This window comes from Natrix helvetica (assembly GCF_964273705.1).
Source record: "Natrix helvetica genome assembly, chromosome: 1".
Taxonomy (NCBI): domain Eukaryota; kingdom Metazoa; phylum Chordata; class Lepidosauria; order Squamata; family Natricidae; genus Natrix; species Natrix helvetica.
The window spans coordinates 300,281,641-300,306,813 of NC_138548.1; the positions used below are offsets into that span (position 1 = coordinate 300,281,641).

Here is a 25,173-nt window from a genome sequence, read left to right on the forward strand (position 1 = left end):
ATATTAAGAGAATATATCTTTCTCTTTCTCTCTCTGTCTCTCTATCTGTCTGTCTGTCTCTCTGTGTGTGGCTCTTTGTCTCTCTCCCCCTCCATCTCTCTTTGTCATTATCTCTCTGCATCTCTCCTCCCTCCCCCATCTCTGTCACTCTGTGTGCGTGTATCTTGTCTGTCTGTCTCTTACTCACTCTCTCTGTGTGTGTCTCTTGTCTGTCTGTCTGTCTGTCACTCACTTAATCACTCACTCTGTGTGTGTCTCTCTCTGTCTGTTTCTCCCTCCCTCCCGATCTCTGTCACTCTGTGTGTATGTGTGTGTGTCTGTCTCTCACTCACTTAATCACTCACTCTCTGTGTGTCTCTGTCTGTTTCTCCCTCCCTTCCTCCCTGCCGATCTCTGTCACTCTGTGTGTGTGTGTGTGTGTGTCTGTCTGTCACTCACTCTCTCTCTGTATGTCTGTCTCTCTCTGTGCCTCTGTCTGTCTGTCTGTCTGTCTCTCCCCTCCCCCCATCTCTGTCACTCTCTGTGTGTATGTGTCTGTCTGTCTCTCTCTCACACACACACACAGACACACATACTGTTTGTCACCTTTAATCACAGGTTAAAAGTACCTGGCAGTGGCGTTTTTCCCTGGGGGAAAGTCTCCGAGGCTGTAATTTATGGGGTGTGCACACGCCACGTGCCTATGTTTTCAACGGCGTGGAGCCACAGCAAGACTCTATGCGGCTGGCGATTTCTCCCCACCCAATTGGAAACGAGGCCACAACCGCTCCCTGCCCGGCCCACCCAACAAAGCGGCAGTGGCAGCGCATTGCTGGGTGATGGGCAGGGCGGAGGGCGCAGTGCTACCGCCCTTGCCTCTGGGGCTCTTCTTGTGGGACATGCTGGCTGGTGCTGCTTCAGGGCGCCCCAGGCGCCAGCTCCTCCGCGTGTAGCCCGGCTCCCAGCACCGCCAGCATCCCATCCGGTGCTCGTCCTCAGCAGCACATCTTTCACAGCCACCTCGTTTCCAATTGGGGGAATCCATGCAGAGGATTTCTTCCCCCCAATTGGAAACGAGGCGGCTGTGAAAGGCAAGGTAGCGCTTTGTCAGAGTGAGAACACTTTCTCGCCATTACGAAGTCTCCAAGGCTGTAATTGTATGGTGTGTGCGCACGCACTTATGTTTCCTATGGCGTGGAGCCGCGACGACACTCTGCGTGGCTGGCGATGACTCCGGAGCCCATCCGCGGGGGGGGGGGGGTTCGAGGAACACGAGGTGAAGTTTAAAGTTTAGAGTTCCAATGGTCTTAGCGCCCCCTGTGAAAAGGTTGTCAACCCCCAAAGGGGTTGCGACCCACAGGTTAAGTATGGCTGCCTTAGAGATAGGTTGATAAGTGTGTAGTTTTGTTGCACCCAAGAAATTGCTACACCTGTGCCTTTTTTAAGGAGGCCTGGCATCTGCCCTACCTCAAACTGTTGTTGACTACAGCTCAGATCTAACTCTCAGTCCTCTCCTGCCCCTTTTAATTATCAACATAAGGCAGGAGTCCAATTTCTAAGGGGCAGGCATAAAGATCAAAGAGGTTATTATCCACTCCCTTGGTTACTACAGATTCAAAAGCTTCCAAGATAGCACCATAAGACTTTATCTATTATCTGTACAGTAGATGTGTTCATCTGTTTGCCAACTCAAACTTAGAAGTCCAACTCAGCTAGGGAAACGAGAGATTGGACTGCCATTTGTCAGATATGACGTAGGGTCTCCTGCTTGAGCGGGGGTTTGGACTAGATGACCTACAAGGTCCCTTCCAACTCTGTTAATCTGTTATAATTATATTATAATCTACTGACTCATCTCTCCCTAAAGGACAGTAGCCGGTATTCTTTAGAGACAATAAAAGGTGGAGAAGTAATTGAGCTTCGCCACCCTTATTGCCTTTATTGTTCACCCCTTGGCTTTTACTCATTCTGGTTGCATCTACATTCTATACATTTTCACCAGAAACTCTTCACTTTTTATTTCCCCAAGTTCCTTGATATCCAAAAGACCTCCACATGATTTGGAGGTCAAGGAAAGACTGTTCAGGGGTGATCCTATTAAGTGTTTCTCTGTTCCAGTGGCCAACAAGGGACTGTACAGATTCACCCTCCAGTCTACTTAGACATTTCCCAAACTCAAATATTGACAGAGAAATATGATTTTAAAAAACACACAATATCTAATTTTAAATATCATAATGGCAACCAGAATTATGTGTGCACAAAAAATGGACAAATAATTTTGCTCCATCAGAGAAAGAGGTGATAAGGAAAGTCCTAGAGTGTGCAGAGATGGATAGCCTCACAAAAGAGATCAAAGATAAAGGAGAAACAGATTATTATAAGGTATGGGATGAATGGTATAAATGGTTAGAGGACAGGTGCAAAACGTAAGGAAAGATTAAATGAAGATACAGGAATTAGAAATTAGTAATAAATATGTATAAATGGAAACGACGTACAACGAATGACTGTAACTCAAGAAATTAATATATTTGCATGTATAAAAACACTGGAATTACATGTATAATAATGGCATGTAGGAGTAGAGAGGGGATGCACATATAATAGGTGTATACCAATATGGAGATGTTGTATAGAAGGAAACTGTTAAAGTAGCTTTTTTTTTGTTTTAAAAAACTGTGTAATAAAAAATATTTTAAAAAAAAGAAATTTCCCAAACTCAATCAAATGAGAAACTTGCTGGATCCATTAGATATCCGGGTGACATTTTACAGAGTGTAGTGTCTCCATTGTCTCAAGGAAGTAATCGGTCCGTGACAATGGATCAAAGGAAAAACTCTCCAGAACCAATCATCACACATATGCTCCAAGTGAATACCAGATTTGAAATATGACCAGCTATGTGAGTCAGGTCAGTGATTACTTGGGACAAATGCATGATTGTCATAGTAGACAGGACCTCTTAGGTTCCCTGATCCCAGGGAAAGGTGGTTGAACACCCAGTACTAAGAACCTGGACAAATCTACAAGCACCTTCATAACAAGATCAAGAGCTCAGTGAAGAATGCTGCTGGGAAGATGGGATAACATGCGCATAACTAAGATGGGATAACATGCGCATGGAATAACATGCGCATAACTAGCCAAGATTCCACATCTGGCTATCTGTGAATCAATGATCCTTGCAACTGCTAAGGTCTCTTGATATGCAATTGCCACAACATCTCCCTTAACCCCCCTCCCCCAATGGAGAGCAAAACATGAAACCCAACTGGGAAGATCTCCATGAGAGGGATCAACCTTTTATTCCTCCAAGCTGAGATCAGAAATACATGCAAGGTCTGTCCTCTCATCCATGATTGGACAAGTTAGTTTTGTTACAGGCAGACCTGACATTCATTAGCAGCATCTTGAACTTAATGTATCTAGCAATTACCTACCGTAGTTCCTAGTTGATTCTGCCCCCCCCCCTATTGTATGCACTTCATGTCAAAAATGCCGTACTCTGCTGTATTTTTCCTAACAATATAATTAGCCAATCTTTGCAGTTTTTCTTATGTCGCACCTTTGTAAGCAGCTGGCTTGATGACTGTTTTCATTCTCCAAATGGGAGGCTAAATCGGAAAGAACAGCTTAGCATCAGATCAGGCCATTCAGTGAACACAGAGCTTAGCAAAGTCCTCAGGAGATTTCCTGCTCTGGACTTGTGCTCTTAATATTGCATGTGCCAGCTCACTTAAGTTGTAGAAGTTTGCTGGAAGAATCTGGCATTAGGCCCAGAATCCTTTGGCAGAGAAATTAACCAGCCAGATGAGAAACACGAAGGGGCAGAGATATATCTTCTTTTCATGGACGGAATTTGTGACATGACGTTCAAAAAATAAATTATCCTTTAAGACAGAAGTCCCCAGACTTGTTTGATCTGGAATTAAGAGAATGTGCCTCTTGGAGAAGAGGCTTTCCCCATTTAACCCATTGTTAGAAATCAGGTGGGGCACCACCTCTAAATCCTACCTGTAGAATTCTAAGTGTGCAGCTGAGCAGCTGTTAGGTACATTGAAGAAAACGTTTTCTTCTTCTGGTCTTGCTGAATTGGCAAGTCATGAAATGTCAGTCATGCAATGGCATTTCTATCTGATTAATTCAAACTTTTATTCCCATTTCACTCTTTTGTAAAAGCACCAGTATCTAAATAAAGCACTAAGTTAGAGCATTTTGTTTTTTTAAAGACACTGCGCCGTTATGGATTTCAAAATATGTTTCTATTTGTTAATCATAAAGTTCTTTGAAAACTGTATCAGCCTGAATCTATTGTGATTTTGCAAATACGAATGGTTTACACCACCGTTAGTGGCTAACGTGGAAAGGCAAAGTGATAGTGCTTTATAATATTAAAAAGTAATTGTAAACTAAAAAACATCCAAGAAGAAAACGACAGGAATTGCAGCAGTCTGTCTCTCATTCTTTCGCACACATGCATTTGTTCACACACCCCTCACCAAAACAAATATTGCTAGAGGGAAACAGATCACCTGCACAGTTCATTAATTTGAAATAAAGTTTGTGTTTTATTAATAAAAGGAGGCAAATGGGGTTGGCGAAATCAGTTTTCTTGAGTACAGCGTTATTCAATAGTGTCAGAATCAAATTGGTAGCATAAATTGCCAGCACAAACTCTATATTTGTGTACTTGGAAGCACCTCAGCATTTTATAACGTATAAGCCAAGCCATCTAACAATTTCTCCTTTCAAGGGCACCCAGAATGGCTCTTTCTGTTCTAGCTGCATGAAGGCCTAGAGAGTGAATGGGAACTTTCCTCTAGAAGCTAGGGGCCAGATGCCGGAGGGGGCCAGGTAATTGTTGGGACTTATGGAAAATAGAAACTTTGCTGTGCTACAGATTTTGGCTGCACCTTTCCCTACAGCTCCCCACTCCACTCTTGCTACACACACTTTTAACAACAAACCAACAAACAAAAATCAAATGCACCTGCAAGCTACCCATTTGGTGCCACATAATGTTTGGCTTTAAAGAAACATTTCAAGATATTCAATGACCAAGTAACCATTCTACAGAGAAAAGATTGTGGCCAATTAGCAAAGGCCAAGAAAGAGATTGTACAGTTAGCCTGCAATAGAACTTAACTCTGCTCTGATAATCTTTGGACAAACAAATACATTTCCAGAAACAAATAAGGGGAGGATAGTTATGTTTCAGGAACTCTATCTAGCCAGCCAATCAGCCTCTTGAGCAGGTTTGTAGTTCTAAAGTAGAGACAGGGTGATTAAAACTGATTTGTCTTCATGATTACTACTGTCCACCCCTTTTTCTGGGAGAGAAGAGTCATCCCATGGGGCTGAAGGTTCGTGCAATTAGCACTGATGGCTTGAAAGTGCCCTTCTGATACAGATGGGAGATTTATGGTCTACTTCTTTTGAGGGAACCGTGGCCTCAGCATTATGAACAACTATGGCTTTTTCAAACTGAAATGCCAGGTGAAAGTTCAGGTTAGGCCTTTCTAGATCTAACCTATTTCCACTTAAATGCTACTGTTTTTCACACAGCTTTTTGATTTAATGGACATTTGACTGAGCATCTCTGCTTTTCAGCCAAGACTTCATTAATGTCTGAAAACTAACAGCAGTATATTGGAAGAAGGCGACATTGGATATCTAGGTCAGCCTAAGATAAAAACTAAATTAAAGAATCAGGTGCATGAAAAACTTTACTAAGAAAATGACTAAACTGCCCTGCGATACTCTAGACTACATTCTGGCTTCTAAAAGAACAGGGGGGGATGCAGCTAAAGTGAAGCAATGAAACCTGCACAGCCTTCTCCAAATCAGCCACTTTGTTCTGCGGTTGGTAGAATTACACAAATTAAAACAAATTAACTAGCACCCAGGGGCTGCGTAACAAGCATTTCACTTGCGTTTTCCTATTTATTCCTTTCCCCACAACAATGCATCATTTACTCATCGTCTACTCTTGCTATTTTCTGCACATGGCAGGCACTGTGCAATTTCGGGTTGGATTTGATCCAATTTTACACCTGACTTCGTTTTGAAATAAATGCTAGAGAATTCAGAATACCGAAAGTGAGTTTTCCTTTTTATGTCAATATGTTTTTCTTTTTAAAAAAAAAAATGCCTGCACCAGAACTAGTATATGAAAAGAAAATCATGAAAATAAGAAGCTCTGGTTGTGTGTGTGTCTGTGTGTGTGTGTGTGTGTGTGTGTGTGTGTGTTAAAACAAGTTGTAGGAAATTTAACAAGACAGGCTTCTTTAAGGCAGTGATTTAACTATGAAATTCCAGAAGGAAATCACATAAGAATCCAAAGGCAGATTATCACTATGTACTAACACTAGGAGTAGTACAAGTAACAGTGGGGGAGAAAAACCCCTGTTCCTCTGGGCAGAAAGATAGAACAAAAGCCAAATAGAAATAACAGCGACCATAACAGGGGAAAACTGGCATGTATTCTGCCTGGGATTCCTGTAGAAAGAGGCAAACGGGGGGAAAAATACGGATGGAGCAAAAGAAAAGGGCAGGGATCCCCTCCGGGAGCAGAGACAGAGGTTCGAGTTATTTACAGCATCCTATTTCCCAGGGGTTCTTTTTCCAGCCCCGTGCCACGGCAAGAATTTCCCCAGCCATTCTTCACCCCGAGCCACTTGCCACTCTCTCAAGAACCCCGAGTCAGGGAAGCGTGCCGTGAGTTGAACCGATGGGCAGTCAACCAGCTCAAAGGCCAGGGCGAGCCCACTTCACACGCAACCCCAACGACAGCCTTCTCCAGTTCCCCTTCCAGCCTCTCAGCTGCAGATTGAAGTCAGGTGAATCCCGGCTCTTCCCCACAGCAGCCCAACCCGGACTGCTTCCTCCTCCTTCCCCAGAGGAGGACAATGCAAGGAAGGGTTTCCATCAGCACGCAAGGCAGGAGGAAGACAAAAAGAGAGAGAGAGAGGAGAGAGAAACCCACCTGAAGAGTTTTGCAGCCATGGGACTGAGCGTCTGCTTCCCGGGTTTCCTTGAAACACTCTGCCCACTTTGCTACTCTGCCTCTCTTTCAATTCAGGCTGGGAGCCTGGAGTATCAGGGCACCTGCTAAGCCGGCTTCCTCCGTGGGTCCCTCTGGCTTGGACCAATCCCCTTTTTCCTCCCGCTGCTCCAAGAGCCTCCTTGCCTGGCACCTAGATTCCCATCAGCTACGTTTTGCCCATCAGTTTTATTCCAGGAGCCACCAAGGAGGTCTTCTTTCACTGGGGAGAAGCGAAGAGGAGGGAAACTACCTGTGGCTGCTCTCCCCCTGCCTCCAGAGTGGTATGATCCATGTCTGGTGCTCTTGTGAACAGCTGTGTTTATGTGCACCTCCTCCAAGCTAACCTCGTGCTCCGTTGCGGTGCACGCCTTGCGTTCATTCAGTCGGACCGAAAAACTCTTACTACTACGCCCTGCTCATTCAGGGACTCTTCGCCGTTTGCGGTGACAGGCAGGAGCCACAAGCCTCCCGTCTTTTATTGACTCTCCCATCAGACACGCAGCCGGCTCTGTGTACAGAGGGCTTTCTTCGTTTGCTTTGCTCTTATGCCTTTTTACCAAGCGGGCAGCTGGAATGTGATCCCCGCGGCTGCTTTCACCGAGAGGTCTCGGTCTACACTTCATCAAAACTTCAAACGGGAGAAACTCAGCTCAGCAGCCACAACGGGCTCGAGTGTTCTCACTTGCAAACTTGAAAGAGCCATGCATAATCCTACACACACACACACACACACACACACACACATACACACACACACACACACACAGAGGGAAACCTGATCCTGGATCTCTGAGCAGAATAGTTTCCTGATTGTTTATTTGTATTCCATGACTATCATTAAGTACTCTCGACGAATGTATCTTGTCTTTTTATGTACACTGAGAGCATATGCACCAAAGGCAAATTCCTTGTGTGTCCAATCACACTTGGCCAATAAAGAATTCTAGTCTAGTCTAGTCTACTCTACTCTACATCTGGCAGAACTCCTCTACTGAATAGACTAGACTAGACTAGACTAGACTAGACTAGACTAGACTAGAATAGAATAGAATAGAATAGAATAGAATAGAATAGAATACTTTATTGGCCAAGTGTGATTGGACACATAAGGAATTTGTCTTTGGTGCATATGCTCTTCAGTGTACATAAAAAGACAAGATACATTCGTCAAGAATCATAAGATACAACACTTAATGATAGTCATAGGGTACAAATAAGCAAACAGGAAACAATATCGATATAAATCGTAAGGATACCAAGCAACAAAGTTACAGTCCTGCAGTCATAATACATGGCAGAGGCATTGCCATGGGAAGGTTTGTGGCAAGTCTGGTTGGTATATCTCTGCTACAGCCCTGGACTTATGCAGGATGCCCCCCACATATGGGGTCTTCAAGAGACAACATCACAGTGTTTGGTACTGGATCTGGCCAATTTGGATTTCCTAGCAAAACTATAGGTTACCTGTTTTGTTACATTAAACACAGCCTGCTTAAATCAAAATAGTGTTCAAATGCAGTGATGAAAGGGTTACATCAACTCCAACAGCTACAGGCTCTCCCACAATTGTCATGTGCACAGTAGCCCATTTCAGTGCAAAGAAAGAAAGCCAATAAAATACAGAGAAATGGAGCGTATTTCTTTGCAGCACAGGTTGGTCATAAATAGCTTTTGGTGCTTAAAATGGTTCAATACTTAAAATAACCAGACTAGTTCTCTTGATTCCAGACAAATAAATCATTTTTTTTAAATGACCTTAAAAGACACTTGATTTTCCTGGACATCCTCCTTTATCAAGTCATAGAGGTTGATGGATGGAAAGAATAGAGGGGGTGGGGAGGGATTACATCAAGGTAGATTGTGAGAAGAATGACTACTTATAGGTACCCATTCTGAAGATCTGAAGATGAGAACTTTGCAAAAACAACACTAACCAATGTGGCTGGTCCTATCATTCAGTAGAGTGAAGTGATTTGTGCCGTGCGCTGCCATAGGAGGATCAGAGAAATAATATGGCAAGAAACAGGTTTATTTTAAAGTGCTAATCTTGGTGAGGGTGAGCAATGGAGCCCGCTTCCCCCAGCGTCTCACTTTCTAGATCTTTTCTTCTTCTGAACCTTTGGCCATGAAGTTCATTCTGGTAGAAGCTGCTACCTTCTTTTAGCTCTAGTTTAAGGGATTGGGGGACCCAGTGCAACACCATATACTTGGCCCCAGGTTTTCACCACAAATGGCTTCCTGCAAATTAGGATGCTAACATTATGTATTTAAAATGTAATTAATCTGCATTAAAAAAAACCCTTGGCTTTTCAGAAGAGCCTCATTTTATTTATAGTTTTTCTTTAACATCCATAAAAGCTTGGTGAACAGTGTATTGTCTGGGTCAATATATTTTAAACACACTACTACTACTACTACTACTACTACTACTACTACTACTATTTAGATATACATGATCATAATCTTACAACTTCTAACATTTGCTTGTACATGGTAGTTATAACATGGCACAAATTTCTTCTTTTGAGAGAGTGAGAAATGCTATTTCTCTGGCCCCGTCTTCTACAAACTTGCTGTAGCAACCGGCTCAGTATTAACTATACAGGTAGTTCTCATCTTACAACAGCTCACTTAGTGACCGTTCAAAGTTACAATGGCACTGAAAAAAGGGGACTCGTGACCATTTTTCACACTGACAAGGGTTGCAGCATCCCCAGGGTCATGTGATTTACACTTGGACACTTGGCAACTGACTCATATTTATGACGATTGCAGCGTCCCGGTGTCACATGGTCGCCTTTTGCCACCACCTGACAATCAAAACCAATGGGGAAGCCTGATTCACTTAACAACCATGTCACTAATTGAAGAACTGCAGTGATCCTCTTAACAAATGTGGCAAGAAAAGTCATTAAACGGGGCAAAACTCACTTGACAAATTTTTCACTTAACAACATAAATTTTGGGCTACTTGTACAAAGAAAACAGAACAGCAAACAAACATCCCTTAAAGAGTTTTCCAGAAATAATGTCTTATTGTCCATTAATGCCCAATTCCTGTCTTTTACAATACCCTCTTAATCTGCTTATGGTAAAATTTACTCAAGAATCACCAGGCGAGACTTTGCTGCCCCCCTCCCCAAAATTTCCAACCCCAAATATCCAAAGTCAGCTGGATCACCCCACTCTCTACCTGCGTAGCGTCACTCTATGCTTGCTCTTTCTTATCACTTGCCGTACGGCACATAAATAATTCCTTGTCATTCTCTCCCCCCCCTCCCCACACACACACTTTTAGGATCACAATACACCTCTTTCTCATTCCTTGGGGACTGCCAATGAGCAAAGCAACGGGCTTGTCTCTCCATCTGTGCCACAGCCACCATCCTTGTCATCTCTGGCTTGTTTGCTCACTCCCTCACCTCCCCTGCCTTACTCTCTTCTCTCCCCCTGGTCCCTGCTTGGCCTCCTGCATTCAGGAAAGGAGCCAGGCCATGCAGGGGTTAGCCCAGCCAGGAATGGAGCAGGTATGAACACGAGACTGGTCAAGTGGCAGCAGAGTGTGGACTGTGCCAGTGAACGGCAGTACACAAGGAAGAAAATGCCCAGGTATATGGAGAAGCCTTAATAGATAGATACACACCAGGGGTGGGTTCCTGTCAGTTCTAACCTCTTCTATAGAAGAGGTTCCACAAATCTACAGTGCCGTTTAGAACCAGCTCCCTCCCCCCGCCCATCCGCACATCATCAAGATGAAGAGCGAGAGGAGGAATTCTGGGAGTTGAAGTCCACAAGTCTTAAAGCAGTCAAGTTTGAACACCTCTGGTTTTTTTTTCTAAAGGGTTAGGGGTGCAAGGGTCTTGTACTTTGACAACTTTAAGACTTGCGTGCTTCATAGCCAGAGTTCCTGAGTCAACATGACTGGAGGAGGAATTCTGGGGGTTGAAATCCACAAGTCTTAAAGCTGTCAAGTTTGAACACCCATGGGGGGGGGTTCTAAAGGGTTAGGGGTGCAAGGGTCTTGTAACTTGACAGCTTTAAGACTTGCGTGCTTCAAATACCAGAGTTTCTGAGCCAACATTCTGAGCCACAAAGCAGGCCACACCTACAGAAGAGGTTCTAAAAAAAATTGAAACCCACCACTGATACACACACACACACACACACACACACACACACACACACACTTTCTGGGACATTTGCTATCAGCCCATTTAACAAGCTCTGCTATTCTACTCCTCTTCCTCTCTGCTTCTGGGAAATCACTTTGCTTTCATGAAACTGAGCCTATTGAGGATAATATACACTGGATATTGCACAACTGATTGTACGGACTTGAGAAGACTCTTTGGGATGCAATGCTTAAAAACAACCTCATTGCTGGTCTCTGGAGGAATTAAATACCATCTGGTCAGACAGGGGAAATAAAAGAATAGTAATGCACCTCCATAAAAAGAGGGAAGGCCAGAAAATCCTGAAGCTCTGCTAGAACCTCCTGGCACATCTGTGACCTCATTCCATTAGTGACATGCCCTAATCATCCATTCCCCTTCAATAAGAGGAAAAAACATCCTTCCCACCTTTATCTCAGAAAAAAGGTAATTCCAATTCTTCATAAAATGGTTCAAAGGGCTTCTGGTTCATCATAACAGCATTGTTTACTTTGCTTCACTGGCGGCAAACATCACCAAGCTTGACAAGGAGAAAAATAGCCGAAAGGCAATAAGCATGAAGGAGAGTTGGTCCTAAACATCTAAATGCAGAGTGAGTGTTGTAATAGTGCTGGTGGTGGAAGTTTCTACCACAACTGTAGTTTGCCATTGTTAGCAAGAGCTTGCTTTGTCTTTATTACATTTATGGTTTCTTAGAAAATAAGTTTATGCCCATATTCTGTTCACAGCAAATTTGCGCAGGTAGATCTTTGAACCTGTTCGTTCCAGTAATGCTTCTACACCGAGCAGTGATTTCCCCAACTTGATACTTACTAGGTATATTAGAGTATAATTCCCATTCTCCTAAGCTGGTTAGAGGCTAACACAGCTAGAGGGCCATATTGTGAGGATCACAGAAGATATGAGGAGTTGATGTTTGTATGTTCAAAGGGCATCTGCTCTGCAGTTAGCCATAATTTAAATTATGATTTCAGGAGGCAAAAGTGCACAGAAGACTTAAGTTGTTATCAAAATAAGAAGCAATAAAACAAGTTCAGCAGGACACATATGGGCTCAAGCACACTTGCCCGATAGGCACTGCTCGAATTCTGAGGCTAAGCACAAACAAGTGGAACAGATTGCAATCCAAGCATTGAGTAATCAAACAATTGGAAGTAATGCTCTACAAAGAAAAATCACAAACGTTTCAAACAGTGGGGAAATCAAAGGGAATATGTTAAGAAGGAGGAAAAAACTCAAGGATGCCTGCCTAAACTTCAGCAGGATTTTTCCTCCTAAAACATTAAAGGGGGGAAAAATCACTGCTGGGAGTATTGCTCCCAAAACATTAGAAAGTGTTAGAAAACTAACTGCAGTGTATGTATGCAAATGCACCCTTTAAAAACTGCCAGTTTTTTAAAGGATACACTTGCTTTATTTTTAAGAGGTGTGTGTGTACATAGTAAATTCTTCATTGGTGCCAACATTAATATTTCCTTTCTGTGCAATCCTGACAATGGCTTGGAAGCCCTGTATCCTATGACATCTGCTTAGCGCTATATGCATATATGCTTTCCGGTCCGATTATCCTTTCAGTTCTCAGTGCAGATGGCTTGTCTGTCACAACCCCAGCAAGTGGCAGGCTGACATCTGGAGGCTGGCAAATATCACCGCCAGCCGGAAAGCCCTTCATTTCACCAGACAGTTTTCCCTGGTTCTCAGCTGTTCAGAGTCATGAAAGATAATTCAGCTGGGCTGGGATTTGGCTGATTACAAAGGCTTGCCTCCAAAGGCATCTCTTGACTTCTGTTGCGTGAAAGGAGAATCTCCCTGAGCTGTTGGGATTTGCGGTTTCCTGAATCCTATGCAGCCCAGTCTGACCGGCTGTGACTCATTTCACAAACCAGCAGCGCTGGAACAGTAGCTATTTATCCCCTCACCCCCTTGTCCCTGGGTACCCAACTGCTCTCCTTTCTCAGCAACAGAAAAGAGGCTCCGGGGAAGGACATGTGGGCTGGGGGAAGGAATGCAGACACAAGCACAACTGCAGCAGTCTCGGCAGCCCGAGGGGCTTCAAGGACTGAGGATGGGTTTCTTCAAATGACTTGGGGGGGGGGGGAGAGAACAGCTGCAACTTCTTTTCAGAAAGCAGCAGAAAATTGGACCTGCCATTTAAACCTTCGGAGCAAACTTGGCCAACTTGGTGCCTCTCTTGTCTGTTCAAAGGCAACATCCAGATTCCCTAAGTTGGACTGTTCCAAAGGTTGACTTTTACACATGGTCCTGTTACTGTGGTTCAAACCATTTGAGATTATTCCAAGTCCTTTACATGCTTGCTTTCTCTTACACTCCTCTCTGGTCGTCCATTGGTGTCCCTTGTATGGCTGATAGAGAAAACTGAAGTTGATGCTGGCTTGGCCAAATTCATGTCCTTTGCTCATCAACGCTTGAAAACCTTTAAAGGACCAGCTTGCTGGTGGTGGCACAGTGGCTAGAATGCAGCATTGCAGGCTACTTCTGCTGATCGCCGGCTGCCAGCAGTTCAGCAATTTGTATCTCACCGGGCTCAAGGTTGACTCAGCCTTCCATCTTTCTGAGGTGGGTAAAATGAGGACCCGGATTGTTGGGGGCAATGTGATGACTCTGTAAATCTATTAGAGAGGGCTATAAAGCACTGTGAAGCGGTATATAAGTCTAAATGCTATTACTACTAAAGGTGGAGAGAAGGGACAACGTGGTAGCAGGAACAAAATAGCCCTGGTCCAGACATGCCTTAAAAATTGCAGCGAAGAATGCTGACAGCCGATAGTTAATACATATAATCCTTCACTGAAGACCATTCATTTAGCAATCGTTTGAAGTTTCAATGGTGCTGAAAAAGTCACCAACATCCCTGCTGTTCATGTGATTATGGTTTGGGTGCTTGGCAACCAGCAACTCGTGAGGTCACCATTTGTGACCTTCCCTACCAGCCTCCCATAAGCAAAGTCAATGGGGAAGCTGACAGTCACATGGTATTTTGCTTAACTATTGCAGTGATTCAGTTAATGACTCTGGGCAAACAAGTTTGTAAAACTGGGGTGCAGTCACATCATGGCCACTTTAACGACTGCACCGATGAACAATGAATTTCCTGGTGCCAATTGTGGTTGTTAGGTCAAGGTCTACCTGTAGCATCTCAATGACTCAGCCATAAGACCAACAAAACAGGTTCCCTCTTTCTGCTACTTTTCAGCATTACTTGGCAGGGTAAAGAAGGAGGCCAGTAATTAAAAATATTGTGAGCTCATTTTGCCGCCTCCTGACACCAAATATATGCTCAAAATCACTTTATTTTTTAATTCTAAACAGTTTTCTTCAAGTTGCATGCCTGAGCACTACAACCCCCATTTTGACTATATTGGCTAAAACTGAAAGTGGGAATTGTAGTCCCAATGTATCTGAAAGACATAATGTTGTGAAAAGTTACTTCAGTGCGTAGATGTTAATGTAGCCTCTTCCACCACCCCTAGCTGAAATTTTTCCTTCCCCTTTCCTCTATGGATCAATAAATTAAAACAGATACATTATCGTATATGTTTCGCTACATCTCTGAGAAAGACATACTCTTAAGTCTAATCTTTGTTATTTCCGGATAATGCCACCAACTAAAAACATTCAGCTATTTTTTTATCCAAAACTTGAGACTCTAGAAAGAGTGCAGTGAAGAGCGACAAAGATGATTAGGGGACTGGAAGATAAAACACATAAAGAATGGTTGAGGAACTGTGGGAATGTCTAGTTTAATGAAAAAAAGCACTTGGGGTGACCTGATAGCAGTGTTCCAGTATCTCAGGGTTGCCACAAAGAAGAGGGAGTCAAGCTATTCTCCAAAGCATCTAAAGGCAGAACAAGAAGTGATGGATGGAAACTAATAAGGGAGAGAAGCAAATTGGAACTAAGGAGAACTTTCTGATAGCTAGAACAATTAATCAGTGGAAGGACTTGTCTCCAAACGTTGTGGGTGCTATAACCCTTGAGGTTTTTAAAGAAGAGATTGGACAACCATTTGTCTGAAATGCTATAGAGTTTCCTGCTTGAGCAGAGGGTAGGACTAGAAGACCTCTAAGGTTCCTTCCAATTCTGTCATTCTGTTTAATACATTTTGGAGAGTGTTACTAATGTTTGAATAATGAAGATGAACTTGAGGTTCTTATTACTGTCTAATGAAAATGTTGTAATGTATAAAAATGTTCAGATGGTAGTATGGCTTACTCTCCAGAGCTGAATAACCCCATCCCTGCTCTTTTAATTTAAATAAAAGACACTAGAGATTGATCCTTGCAAAACCCATTGAAAATTTGCTCATGCTTACCAAATTCATAGTAAAAACATCTGCATGTATAGGGAGTCTTCAACTTATCCCATTTGTTTAATGATCGTTTGAAGTTATGACATGGCTAAACAAAGAGACTTTTGGGAGAGGGGGCGGTCTATGACATGGCTAAACAAAGAGTCCCTTTTGGGAGAGGGGGCGGTCTAGAAATATGAAATAAAGTAAAGTAAAGTAAAGTTATGACTTGTCCTCACACTTAGACCATTGTGATGTCCCTGTAGTCATGGAATCAAAATTTGGGTGCTTGGCAGCCAGCATGGTTTCCGTTTGCTTCTCAGTTGGCATCCAACACGCAAAGTCAATGGAGGAATGACTGTGTGATTTGCTTAACAACTGCAAACCCAACAAAAAGGTTAAAAAAATGGGTACAACTCGCTTAACAATTGCATTGCTTAGCAATGGAAGTTCCAGCTCCAATTGCAGTCATAAAGTTGAGACACATGAAATCAGGAGGCCGGATAGAGTTCAAAAGTATTACCAGTTTATCCCATGCTACCTACACATAAGAATCAAAGCAAATTGGTACTAGATAAGAGTCAGTGGAATTCAAGGGGGGTTGGATTTGGGTCTATTGTGGGAGATGAATCTCTCTCATCACCTATATAAGAAGGTGTCACATACTGGGCCAAAAGCAGAACTGTGAATTATGGCAGTCTTCTTCAATCTGAAAGTGTTGGATTTCAGTTTCCTAACCCAATCCCTCACCCATATCACTAATGGAAAACACCAGTTTAGGAAAAGCCCATTCATAGAGGATCAGAGAGAAGGTCCTGAAAAAGCTATTTAACAATCTAGCCTAGCTTCGAAAGGGAGAACGAATAAACTCAAGAGTTTCCCCCACTTTCTTTTAAGAGAGAGAAGAGAGTATATAGCCAAGAGAGATGAATATTCCAATTTCGTGATTCTATATTTTATCATATAACATCAGTAGTCCTTCTGGTGTCATGTTTCCACCCTGACCTACTCTGAAGGGTTAACACAAGTTAATTTCAGAGCCTTGAGCACTGATTTTTTTTAAAAAAATTATGCTACCTATTAGGATGAGATCACACCTAGATCCTTTTATAAGCAGGGCATGCAAGGGGTTAAATGTTTCTCTTGAATCTTCTTGAATATGTAGCGAAGAGATATGAATATTCCACCTTTAGGGTAGAAATCTTCCAGAACTGTTTTCTATAGGAAAACACCCTTGGGCTATGAAGCATGTTTTCAAGTGCTCTCTCTATTTTCCAGGGGCAGATTCCCCAAACTTCAATTAAGCCGACCTTTCTGAACCAATCAGACAGTATCAACTTAAATGACGCACTTTATTAGAAAACCAGCAACTCCAACAAATATCCATCAGATAAAAGGAGGAGAGAAATGTTCTTCTCTGAACCCTGTTCATTTTCACAGGTAGGATAATTTCACTAAAACTGTAAGATTTCATTTCTGTTGTCTGGCATTCAGATATTAGTGAGCATGTGTATGCTTGCTTAATATGGACAAAACTATTTAACACTCCTTAATTGCATCATAAAGGATTTGAAAGCATTCAATTTCCCAACCTTTCAAAAAAAAAAAGATTATGCGGAGGTGGAGGGAGGGGGAGAGTGGGGGACAATTTCCTGATTATATCCATAAGCTTGAGCAATTGCAGCAGTCTTTTTTCATTGTTCCAATTTTATAGAATTGAAATGTTTTTCCCCCCCCCTCTCTTTTTAATGTATAGGAGTGGTTTTGTTTTATTGGGATGCTTTATTTTACTATAATCACCAGCTTTTACCAATCTAATCAACTGATTTGTGTCCCCCACCCCCAATCTCTTCAAAGGGGACACAAAAATATTTTAAGTAAATACAAATCAAATAGAGTAAAATAAACCTCAATTATTTTCTTTTATCAGCAGGAGACAATCTGATGCCCTCCAGATGTTTTAGAGCAACTTTCATTAAACTCTGCTAGCCTGGTTAATGATAAGGAGTTGTGAGAATTCCAGCATAGCTAGACGTGACCTTCATTTCATTATCAAAGATACTAAGACTCAGCCTGGTAAAATAACAGCAAACAGCTGGTTCCAACTCCATAAAGCCAACATAAAAACTAAACTCCTCCAATATTTGCATGCTGCAGGCAATCTATCAGAGCCTTTATATCAATGTTTTTCAACCTTGGGAACTTTAAAGGGTAGATTTCAACTCCCAGATGCTGACTGGGGAATTATGGGAGTTGAAGTCCCCATGTCTTGAAATTTCCAAGGTTGAGAAACGCTGCTTTAGATGTGGAAAATGGCAAGAAGATCATGGGTTTTCAGTGTCTTCAATTCCCCTCTTAACAGTAAGAGTTGTAATTAACAAGTTTCACTTTCCACCACAAATCAATCCAAGCTCAACCACCCCCCCCCCTTTTCTTATTCAGTAAAGTCAACCGATAATTCTAACAACAATTACCAGCAATTCAGATTGACTGAATTCAGAATAATTTATTTCTAGGAAAAAGGGCGTTGGTACTTACCTGTCTTTGGTACTTACATCTTTGCCTCGGCGGAGGCTTCATTCGGGCGCAGGGTCTTACAGACGGTACATAGGACAGCAGACACCCCCACCAGGCTTAGTTGGCCAGTGCCCTCAGTATGTGACCCTCCCTAGGGACACGTGAGCTTTGGTACATCCCATCCTGGATACTCCTCCCCCCTCACTATGGAGAAAGGGCGTTGGTACTTACCTGATACGCCTCTTCTCATAGTGGGGGGGAGGAGTATCCAGGATGGGTTGACCTTATCCTCCAGCTGATTGGACTGAGTCAGATAAGCTCTTGGGACACGCCCCTGGCCCACCAGGCTCCGCCCAGTTATCGGCGAAGAACTCTATCCGACTCGTTATGCCATCCACTCCAGACTTTAGTATGGTTTCAAACCTTTTATTGAAGAATAACTTAACATACCAGGGCAACATTCAACAAACACATGTTACATAACCATGTCAGGGAGGGTCTGGATACTCCTCCCCCCACTATTGCCCTTGGAGAGCTTGTGCCCTGTGTCTGTAGCTTGCCCGGCAGAATTCGATCCCTGAGTGATCCTTGTCTCACTCAGACGCCTGGGCAGCTTGCCGCCCCCCAGGGGGCTTTTGGCAAATCTTTTCTGCCGCTCTGGGAGCTTTCCAGCTCAATTGCGGCTGCTTTGGTGATTTTTCTTCTTTTTTTCTAAAGTTGCTCTTGGAGATCCAGGATGGCAAACCGTCCAGTTGAGGACTGAGTCGATAACTGGGCGGAGCCTGGTGGGCCAGGGACGTGTCCCAAGAGCTTATCTGACTCAGTCCAATCAGCTGGAGGATAAGGTCAACCCATCCTGGATACTCCTCCCCCCACTATGAGAAGAGGCGTATCAGGTAAGTACCAACGCCCTTTTTCTTAGAAATAAATTATTCTGAATTCAGTCAATCTGAATTGCTGGTAATTGTTGTTAGAATTCTAGGAAAACAGGTTTAGAACTTGCCTTTCCAGCTGTAGCAAGCCATTGCAGATTGATGGGGTGATGGCCCGGGAGTGGGGGACATCAGCCAGATTTGCCACATATTTTCATAAAGATGAAAATCAGATTTTATAAATATAAATGTTGCCTTCACATTGCTATCTTTCTCTTATACACACTCTCTTAGTTCTTGACATTTCTATTAGGAATAGGTTATTTTAAAAAATAACCCATTTTATTCAAGAAGGCAGATTCTGTAGAGCAAATTTTGCCTTTAGTCCTAAATTTTGTATTAGCAAAAGTGCCTGCATCATAGTCTGACAGCATATCACTGGGATTTAAAAGATTATGTTTATAGGATACAACGATGTTCTCTTTTCTTTAAAATCATTTGTACAATTGGTCATTCCTCACAGGGCACCAATCATCAATCTCTTCTAAACTATTTTGGCATCTTTATTGTCCTGCATGGCACGTTGATATATATGGAACCACACAATTCACAAAAGGTATTAGTGAATTCCTGACATGTGAAATACTCTACAAAGAAATGGAGAGTAGGGTCTACCAATTTTATGATGCCCTAAAGCAGCTGGATTTCAGATCTAATTAATTTCCTTCCAGTTATCCCTGCATTCATTCACAGTTGATTTCCACCTAGGCAACAGAAATGCTATAATTCTCTTTCTAGTATAGTAAATTGGTTTAATTTTGACTGCATTTTGACAGCATCCTGCTATAATATTTCTTCTTCGTGCTCCATTCCTTTGAATAGCAGACTTCATATCAAAATGGGTGTTAATGCAAATGTGTAGAGATTCTTCACCATACCAGCAGCTACAAACACGGCATGTGTGTGTCAAGTAGAACTTCATAATAATTTTAATGTTTATTTATCAAAGCAAATCTGTTTGAATCATTTGAATTTATCTCTGATATCTGAGGAGCTGTCTCATCCTGAGCGGCTTAGTCTACCCCACTTGTTCCAGCAGAAAGGCTGCACTTCAGATCCCATCTGCCAAAGAATTTCCGCTGGCATGATCCAGGAGAAGACCCTTTTCTGCTATGGCCACGGCCAAAACAAAATGACCGTTGGTTTACCTGAATGGTCTTTCTCTAGGCACTGCGGGAGTGTCCAAGCACGGGTTAACATCAGCTTGCTGCCCAAGGACTGAGTTCGAATTCTTGTAGCTCCGCCTCTTGCTCCCCTCAGAGGCTCAGTTTTAAAAAACGAAGGAGTGTCCGAAGGAACTGTCAATGCAATAGTCCAATCCAATGAAAAACTACCCCGCAACCCCTGATAGGGTGGGGTTGGACACTCCCGCAGCGCCTAGAGAAAGACCATTCAGGTAAGCCAACGGTCATTCTCCTAGGCGCTGCTTGGAGTGTCCAAGCACGGGACATGCCAAAGCTATGATCCCCCAGGGAGGGAAGAACTGTTCACGGGCGCGGGACTAGCCACAACCCTCTGCAGAATTCTTCTCCCGAAGGCTGCCTCAGCCGAGGCAAAGGTGTCCAGTCTATAGTGCTTGACAAACGGTGACGGGCCTGACCACGTAGCAGCCCGGCAGATGTCCTCAATGGATGCTTGGGTGGCCCATGTAGCCGATGTAGCAGCACTTCTTGTCGAGTGTGCAGTGATACGAGGAGGCGCCGGCCTGCCCTGATGTTCGTAGGCCAGCTGGATACACGCCCTTATCCAGCGCCCTACTGTAGCGGAGGTGACCTTCTTGCCCATGGTGGCAGGTTGAAATGACACAAAGAGGGCCTCCGACTTGCGGAAAGGAGCTGTTCTTTTCATGTAGATCCGCAGGGCACGGTGGACGTCCAGCTTATGCCACTCACGTTCCCTGGAGTGCTTGGGATGCGGACAAAAGTCCAGGAGGATCACTTCCTGCGAGCGGTGGAAAACGCTGTTGATTTTTGGTACGAATGCCGGGTCCAGACGTAATATCACTCTGTCGGAGTGGATGACGCAAAGGTCCTCTCTGACTGACAAAGCCGCCAGTTCAGAGATCCGGCGTGCCGAAGTGATGGCAATGAGGAATGTCGTCTTGAGGGTCAGGTGGCGTAGTCCAACTGTCCAAAGAGGTTCAAACGGTGGCCCGGACAGAGAACGTAGCACCACGGACAAGTCCCAGGTAGGATACCTGTGGATGGTAGAAGGAGCCAGATTGGTGGCTCCTTTGAGGAAGTTGCGCACCTGCGGGTGTTTGCTGAGGGACAGGTGCGACTCAGTAGACAGGATGGAGGCCAAGGCGGCAGTCTGGCGTTTGAGAGTGTTGGGTGCCAGACCCCTGTCAAGACCATCCTGCAAAAAGTCCAGAACTTGGGGAACGGTGGCAGAAGTGGCAGAGATCTGGTGTTGAAGGCACCAGCGAGAGAAGGCCGACCAGGTAGCTTCATAAATTCTGACCGTTGATGGACGTTTGGATGCCTGGATGGTGTGGATCACCTTATCCGAATATGCGCTGAGCCTCAGGATCTCCCCTTCAAGTACCACACGGCAAGTTTCAGCCACTGGGGTTCCGGGTGATGGATGGCCCCTTGGCTGAGGGATATGCGGTCCTGAGGAATGCGCCAGGGACGAGACACTGAGAGACTGACCAGGTCAGCGAACCAGGATCTCCTCGGCCAGTGAGGAGCCACCAGCAGTATCTCCGCTCCCTCTGTCAGGATCTTCCCGATGACCTGTGGAATTAGCGGCAGGGGCGGGAAGGCGTACAGCAGGCCCGGAGGCCAGGGAGAGCGAAGAGTGTCCGTGCCTTCCGCCCCTGGGCACTGGAACCTCGTGAAGTACCTGGGTAGCTGGGCGTTGGCCGGAGACGCGAAGAGGTCGACGACTGGAAGGCCGAATCGCAGAGACAGCTGATGAAAAAGTTCTGGGTGAAGGCGCCACTCCGCGTTCTGGATGGTGGATCTGCTGAGCCAGTCTGCAGTCGCGTTGTCCTCCCCCAAGATGTGGTCCGCCCGCAGAGACCTGAGGTGTCGTTCTGCCCACCGACCCAGGGATTCCGCCTCCGTCATCAGAGCAAGGGATCGTGTGCCGCCCTGATGGTTGATGTACACTTTCGTGGTGATGTTGTCGGTCAGGACCAGCACATCCTTGTCCCTGACCAGCTGGAGGAAATGCCGCAGGGCCAGTCTGGCAGCCCGGAGCTCTAGCCAGTTTATATTGTGGGCGAGCTCTGCTGGTGACCATCTGCCCTGGATCACCTGGTTCTGAAGGTGTGCCCCCCCACCCGAAGAGGCTGGCATCTGTCATGATGACCAGGCGCTCCGGCTCCTTGAAGTAGGAGCCCTTCAGGAGAGCATCCGACTGCCACCACCGGAGGGAACGAATTACCTTGGGAGGGAGACGTATCACCCTCTTGGAGTTGCTGGCCATGCGTCTCTGGAGGGGCAGCAGGAACCACTGGAGGTCCCTCGCGTGAAGGCGTGCCCACGGGACCACCGAAATGCAGGACACCAGCTTCCCTAGCAGTTGAGAGAGGGAACTACCGTTGCTGACCTGGTGGACCGGATCTTCCGCACGAGGGATCTGATGCTGTCCACTCTCTCTTGTGTGAGGAAGACCTTATTTATTTATTTATTTATTTATTTATTTATTTATTTATTTATTTATTTATTTATTTATTTATTTATTTATTTATTCACATTTCTAAACCGCCCCCTCTCCCAAAAAGGGACCTTGCAGGACTCCGAGTCGATGATGGTGCCGAGATGCTGGATCCTGTGGGTCGGGTTGAGATGGCTCTTGGCCAGGTTGACCAAGAAGCCGTGCTGTTGCAAGACCTGAATGGTGGTGTTGAGGTCTTGCTGCGCCTGATCCCTGGATGACGAGTGGATCAGGATGTCGTCCAAGTAACACTCCAGCCTCACTGCAATTGAGCGTAGGTGGGCTGCGATGGCGGCCAGCAGTTTGGTAAAAGTGCGTGGGGCTGACGAGAGTCCGAAGGGAAGGGCTCTGTACTGAAAATGCTGGTTGGCAAACTGGAACCTCAGGAACCTGCGATGCGCCGGGTGAATCGGAACGTGCAGGTACGCCTCCTTCAGGTCTATCGAAGTCAAGAGGTCTCCCTGTCTGATGCAACCCAGGATGGTCTGCAGGGACTGCATCTTGAAGCGTTTGTATTCTAGATGCTTGTTGAGTTGCTTGAGGTCCAATATTGCCCGCACCCCTCCCGATGGCTTGGGGACTAGGAACAGGATGGAATAGAAGCCTGTGCCCTCCTGACCTTCGGGTACCCTTTCTATGGCCGCTATCTCTAAGAGGTGGTCTATCTCCGCCCTCATTAGTTGGAGCTTGTGAGGAGACCTGGGAGTGGGGCAGCGAACCCGGGATCTTGGAGGGGGGGAAAGGAAGTCCAGGGTCAGGCCGTGACGGATCGTGTTGAGGATCCACACGTCCGTCGTGGTCTCCTCCCACTGGGTGGCATAGAGTTGGAGACGGCCGCCTATGGGAGGGTCCCTATGACTGTCACTTGGATTTCCGGAAGGGGCGGTTGGAGAACCCCCCTCGGGAAGGTTTACGGTAGCCCTGTTGTCTATTTCTATCCCTGTAGAAAGGTCTGTCCTGGAAACGTTCCTGTGACTGGGCAAAGGGACGGCCGGAACCACCTGAAGAGGTGGAAGGCTCGGAACTCCGAAAGGAACCCCTACGAAAGGGCTGGCCCTTGCGTTCAGGTTTCTTGGTCATGGCTGGGAGTACCTTGCGTTTATCCTTGGATTCAATCAGAAAGGAATCCAAAGCCTCCCCAAAAAGTTTCCCACCCTTAAAGGGGGCGGAAGCCAGCTTCCACTTTGCCTTGACATCTGCCTGCCAGTGGCAGAGCCACAGTAGGCGACGTGAGGTCACATTGGCGGCTAATGCCCTGGAGGAAAACTTGGTGGCACTAAGTGAGGCATCAGCAGAGTATTCTATGGCTGCTATGATCTTATTCACGTTCTGTCTCATTTTAGTGTCCCCAGCCGGTAGGCCGGACAATAGTTTGCGGAGCCAGAAGAGAGCTGCCCTTCCGAAGTAGGAAGAGGCAGAAGATGCTCTCATGGCCCAAGCAGTGGCCATATGCATCTTGATAGAAGACGCTTCAGCCCTTTTGTCCTCTGCCTTAAGCCCCTCCAGTAATTCAGCAGGTAGAGCCGAATTGGAGGTAAGGGACATAATGGGGTCATCAATCTGGGGAAGCTTTAGGAGCTTCTCCAGAGGCTCTTCCATGGTATATAACCTCTTGTCGTTCCCACTGGGGTTTGCCAAGGAACCAGGCTGGGTCCATTGGCGTTGGATAATGTCGAGGAACAGCTGAGGGGCTGGAACCAAGTCTAGGGGGGGGAAACCTCGTTGAAAAGCCCTGCCCCTGGGTCCTGGGGACCGATGGTCTCCATGGATGCCTGATCCGAGGCAGGTTTGGGCCTAGGGGCTGGAAGGCCCATCTGGGGTCCTGCAGCCCGGGCCTTAGTCAGGATAGCCCGAAACATGGAAGAGTTGAAAAGATCCAGAGGGGGGGGGGGTTCTGGTGTGGGATTTTCATCCTCAGAGAGGTCTGGAGCATCACGCTCCACCTCCTCTGAATCAGAAACCTCACTGATGCCCGAGGGGGCAGGTGAGGCCTCCCTAGCTGGAGGTCCCTGTGCCCTAGCTGGTTTTCCCTTACTGGGATTAGCAGAGGCAAAGGGAAGCTTAGATGCCAGCTGCATCATCCCATCAGTGATACCCCGAGATATGGCCTCTGCCATCACCTCCTGCATGCTTTTGGGCAAAGGAAGATCGTGGGCCTGAGGAGTATCTGGCCCAGTTACTGAATAGATGAAGGAGTCCTCCTCTGCCAGGGAGTCTGCCTCATCAAGGGAATCTGCTGCCAGGGAATGGCCTGGGGAACCCATAGAGGCCCTGGAAGGATTAGGGGGAAAATCAAATTCCTCCCTTTCCCCTGGAAGGGAGGGAGGAATCCCTTGCCTGGAGGTAGATGGAACAGGAATCCCTTCCTCCCCAGGAGTAGGAGCTGGGGGAAGGGCCTGCTGGGCAGATAAGGCCTTCTGGAACTGTTTCTCCAGGGCCCTCTGCCTCCTAGCATCTAGTCTCTCCTCAGCCTTAGAAGGCTGCTTGGCTTTAGGAGCCTTCCCCTTAGCTGGGCATCCCACCCCTTCACCTTTAGCAGCAGGGTTGGTC

General features: G+C 45.4%; 1 protein-coding gene across 2 annotated transcripts in view; it reads right to left on the reverse strand.

Moving 5' to 3' along the window:
- LOC309384743 (hyaluronidase-4-like) overlaps positions 1-25,173 on the reverse strand; it is a 47,928-nt gene that overhangs the window by 13,334 nt on the left and 9,421 nt on the right. The window contains exon 1 of one of the 2 annotated variants that reach the window (XM_081938487.1): positions 6,968-7,183. The exons of the other annotated variant lie outside the window; for it this stretch is intronic. Coding sequence (XP_081794613.1) covers positions 6,968-6,987 — 20 coding nt within the window. The 5' untranslated portion in view covers positions 6,988-7,183. Of the gene's footprint in view, positions 1-6,967; positions 7,184-25,173 lie in introns of those variants that run through there. 2 annotated transcript variants of the gene reach the window in all.